Source organism: Etheostoma cragini, chromosome 10 (assembly GCF_013103735.1).
Source record: "Etheostoma cragini isolate CJK2018 chromosome 10, CSU_Ecrag_1.0, whole genome shotgun sequence".
In the NCBI taxonomy this organism is placed as follows: Eukaryota; Metazoa; Chordata; class Actinopteri; order Perciformes; family Percidae; genus Etheostoma; species Etheostoma cragini.
In genome coordinates, this window is record NC_048416.1 from 28,074,687 (window position 1) to 28,079,545 (window position 4,859).

The following is a 4,859-nucleotide window of genomic DNA, read 5'->3' on the forward strand; positions in this document are numbered from 1 at the left end:
TATATAAAAGTACAACAAAGTCAAATTTCTGACCCATTAGGCAACAAAGGCAAATGTGTGACGCACCCTAAACCCTTCTCATCTGAAAGTAACTGTCACATCAGCCAATTAAAATGCATGCGTCAGATTGCAGAAACAAGCCTGGGATCCTGTAGACTCCGTCCTAGCACTCGGCGTCCGTGCTGCCGTTGCCCGGGCCGGCGCAGAGGGTGGCGTGTGCGTCCCCGACGGGTCCGCTGTGTTCCACGCCGTTGGACTGGGCTCGCTCCTCGGTCGCATCTCCGTCCTCGTCCCCCCCACTGTGGAGCAAACAGACGCCAAATGGTCAGAGACCCCATTAAATATTAAGACTGATCCACCTACAGCTATTTTTGCTATGATATATAATTGCACTTTCGGTATATCCTTAATACCCTTAAATTTTCTTTTATGTTCTATGTCTTTCTGTCTATTTTCTTGTAATACATTTTTTGTCTGTTTGTTGTGTAAGTGCTGTTTAAACATGTGATGTGTTATGATGCATAATTAACGCATAAGTAAATAGTATCTTTAATTTTTATATGTATGGTCTCATGCATTTGAATAGGAAATGTGTTTAATGTCAAAAGTAATGCAGATGTGAAAGTTAAAGATTTAGTCTATTGTGTTTTTTTAGTTTTTTTATCGGAACTGAAGTGTGGTTGTGGTTTCCGCAACGACGGAATTTGTTGATGGCCCTAGCGAAGTCTAGCGTTAGCGCATGTTACGGTGCTCGGCAAGGTAAGTTAGAGGCGAACACTAAAGCACTTTCAAGGATTTAAAGAACTCTTTTCAGGACAAGCAGCCAACGAGCAATTTTGTCTTACATGTGAAGCTTTATTTATATTTGCGTCAAGCACAATTTGAACATTTTCTTCACCCCTTTAATGTTTAGTTTATTTAACGTGCTCACTGTGTTCATTCATAAAGTTCTCACGCCGTGACGTGGATGCATTAGCCCCCCAAAAAAGAAGCAAGCAATAACTAGCCTGTGTCTGTGTTGTCGTGTATTGTCTCGATCATACTCTGTTGTGCTCTAAATTTGGACGATAGCTTGGTTTGATTCCCACCGGACTGTCTCGCCTCTATGTTGTGTTTTGCCTGGTGACTAAATCAAACGCTCCACCTGTTGATGCAGCCGTTTCTGACCGGCGACTCGGCTGTTTCCTTCTCCGACAGAGAGCTGCAGGACCTCCTCTCCTGCCAGGAGCCCACTCGGGAACCTTTGCCCGAGTCGGAGCTCTTCCTCCGGGCCACGATGGGCCCCGGTCTCTCCGGGCTCACCCTGGGACCAGCACCCGAGTCCAACGGGACGCTCAGCCCCGCCGGGCCATCGGGATCCTTGCCCGATTCGCTGCTGGTGCGCCTCCCGTTCAGGCTGTCCAAGGAGGACACGTGACTCATCTGGCCTTCTCGCTCATCTAGAGAGGCAAAAGAAAAGTCCACAATGAGTGCTTTCTTCCTTTTTGAAATGAGTTTCCTATGGCAGAGAAATCATGCAACAGCAGATTCAAATGTCCAGAAACTCCCTGGTTATCCTGCTTGAGATGCAAACTGACCGCTGTAAACATCTCACTATAGACTGCTAGTTCCTTACATGTGTTCAGATCACATTTGCGGATATAATTGCTTCACCCTTCCCCATTGTAAAAGGAAAGGCAATAGTTTAACTGACCAGAGTCACTGTTGCGTGAATGTGATTACTTTAGATTCAAATAGAGATTTGAAATCAAGCAGCGGTGTTTTCACTCTGCCCGACGAGGTCAATCAATCGTGGAAAAGCAGATAAATCCATGGCAGCATGAATGTGACCAGGTTACACAGTGGCTGGATCTCACTTCTCTTATTTTGATAGCTCCTCGCTCCAACGATGAACCGGAAGTTGGGTCTCAAAGCAATTTTTTCCTGTTCAGAGGAGCTAAGATCGAGGATGGACGTGAGATATTTGAGGAGCTATGAGCGAGGATACAGAGAGCAGCCTACCCGTAAACCCTTGCAGGTGGAAGCCATAAGTAAGTGGGCATCCCACCAAGAAAAGTGATCGGGCAATTCCCGATTCTGACCTTACACTTAAAGGAAACTTCATTTCACAGGAGAGAGAAAGAAAGGAGTCGAGCGAGACGTAGCGAGTACTTTGTTGTTGCAGGAAACATTCAGCTATTACCAAAGAATTTCTAATAAGGTAAGAATTTCAACTCTCTCAATACATTTGGCTTCTGAACTGGTTGCAGTTGCACCAGAGTTCCACTTGGGGCGCTCACAGGCGAGTGCAGAATGAATGGGGGTCTATGGAGCTATACCCCTCAAAATCCACTTTTCTCAGGATAACATTTTTTGTCTTTGTATATAATATGAAGGTTGCATTCGAAAGGGAAGGCAAAGAAAATACACGCGGGTGTAAAGACATTCTTTAAAGACATTCTGGCTGCATTTCGGATGTCATTAAGTGGGATCTCTGGTCATAATCAGTCCTTCACTGACCAATCAGCATACATTAGCAGAATGCTAGCGCGTTATGGGCAACAACGACTCAACCTGTAAGAAATCTAAAGGACATGAGGACTCGGTCATTCAACTTTCAACCTATAATCCACGTTGAACTCCCAAAAACTACAATCAAATCTCAGATTTCTCAACAACAATCAGGCAAAAGAGACAAATTTAGCTCCATAGAGTCCCATTCACTTTGCAGTAGACCTCGATCCCCCCTAGTGGAACTCGGGTTGAACTGCAACCACGTTGGGGTTCGAGGTTGTGTTTCTCCAAAACTTGAGTCCGTCTCAACTTTTTGTCGCAGGCCTGCTGCGATTTTGACTAAGAAATTAAATCCAGCCAGTGGGTGCTCACTCTGTGGTGCAGTACTATCTATAAATTGTTGTTAAATGTAATTTGTTTCTATGGAGATTGCCACTTATTAAGCCCTTTGAGGGGTTTTCGGCAATTGTCCACCACATCTTTGTTGTGAAACATATAATACTTCCTTAATGTTTTTGTTGTGAAAATAAAACAAATCAAATCAAATCAGTACTCCTACTTCTGCCCACCCACCCACACCCACACCCACACACACACACACACACACACACACCAGCTGACTGGTTTTCTCTCACAGCATGACATGGTTTTGTCTCAGCGGGAGTCGAGCCGCTGACACCACATGTTGTGAACATTGACTGACACAGCAGGGGGGTAATTAACAGCTGGATACCGCGGCCTTCATCTCACAGAACAATGTGTTATATAAAGTTCCCTTGGCCTTCCTTTGGGATTAAAATAGCCCCCCCGCCCCCCCACATATCATCACACACCCTTCACCATACATAGATATTGGCATGGTTTTAGTTCAGTTAGACTAATAGCTGGTTTGATTGTGGGGGGAGACATTGGGGGGGTATTTTAATTCCAAAGGCCAAGGGAACTTTCTCAGGATGCATAGTATCCTGATCCATGAAAAAACTGGTCTTTAAAAATAAAAATCTCCCTGCCTCTATAGGAATTTAACATAGAAGGGTGTATACTTATGCCCCCCTGTATTTTAAGGAAGACCATTTATTTATTTACAAAGAAAATTAGTGTCCTTAAAAGGTTGGATTTTTTTAAATATTTTGAATTAAGGCATTAAGATCAATTTCCAAAAGATGTTTTTTTATTCCTCTTTCTAGTCAACTTTAGCACGGGTGTGTAAACGTATGAGCACCACTGTATATAAAGGTTTAATAGGAAGGAGAAAAGAGGTTTTCCGTCACAATTCGAGACAAAAGAAGAGAACTCTACATGACAACTTTGCGACTTTGCAGGGAGGAAAAGAAGTGATTCATTATGTTATAATCCCAGAGAACTCCACATTAGATGAACCCTGGGGATGTGGTCCCTGGGTATGTTGTACCTCCAGAGCCGGCTTCTCCCGCCCTGTTGCGTCGGCGTCTCAGGATGACCTCCAGCTCGCTGTCCTTCTTCCCCGGAGGCGACGGCCCCGACTCCTGGGAGCCTCTGCTTGGGCTCCGCTTCACCGTCTCCTGGAGGCAAACACAACGGCTTCATTCGTCTCCAGATAAATGAAATCAAAAACTTTCCTCACTTACCGTGACACAATGAAAACAGTCAAGTGAATGTATGTCTCTTTAATTTAATTTCCATGTGTCAGTTTCATTAAAAACAACATCTTTTCTTGTTTGACTGTTTAAATTACACCACCATGATGACTTAAAACAATCTGCTTTTTATGTGTCTCGCAACTTCTCTGGTGACCCAAACGAAATCTGCAGAATTTTCTTTTTCATTTTTAACAGTTTAAGCGTTGAACTTTCTTTTTTTTTTTTTAAACCCCCACCCCAGAACCACAGCACCACTACAACCAAGCTGATTAAAAGTCTCTTCACCAGGATGCCTTTCAGTTCCTCCATGGCGCTCTCCTGCGGTTTCTCCTCAACGATTAGAGGCGGCTGAAAAAAAAAAAAAAAAAAACACAAATCATTTTCCCTTATGTTGTGTTTGTATTTCTTTCCTTTCTTATTCTATTTTAGCTGTTTTTATGTTCTTTTTAACAGATGTTTTCAACTGTTTTTCAACTGCTTCTTTTATGGAGGTTTTTCCCTGATCTTTATTTAAAGTGCTCACATTATGCTTTACGGCTTTTTCCTTTGTTCCTTTATAAGTCCCCCCCCACAAAAAAAAGGACCTCCATCTCCAACAGAAAACACTGTTCACAAACCGCTCCAAACCGCTCTGTTGTGGTCCAGTCTTTACTTCCATGTACACACCCTCAATACTCTGCTTCTGACTGGCTAGTAGTCCTTACCTAGGTACTGTCAGGGCCCTCATACTCTGCTTCTGACTGGCTA

At 43.6% G+C, this 4,859-nt stretch overlaps 1 protein-coding gene across 1 annotated transcript in view; it reads right to left on the minus strand.

Annotated features, from left to right (window-relative positions):
* Positions 1-7: 7 nt before the first annotated feature.
* Positions 8-4,859, minus strand: part of shtn3 (shootin 3) — a 35,653-nt gene continuing 30,801 nt past the window's right edge. Inside the window, exons 14-17 of the mRNA XM_034884292.1 lie at positions 4,398-4,460; positions 3,905-4,034; positions 1,145-1,439; positions 8-299 (exon numbers count right to left, since the gene is read on the minus strand). Coding sequence (XP_034740183.1) covers positions 164-299; positions 1,145-1,439; positions 3,905-4,034; positions 4,398-4,460 — 624 coding nt within the window. The 3' untranslated portion in view covers positions 8-163. The remainder of the gene's footprint in view (positions 300-1,144; positions 1,440-3,904; positions 4,035-4,397; positions 4,461-4,859) is intronic.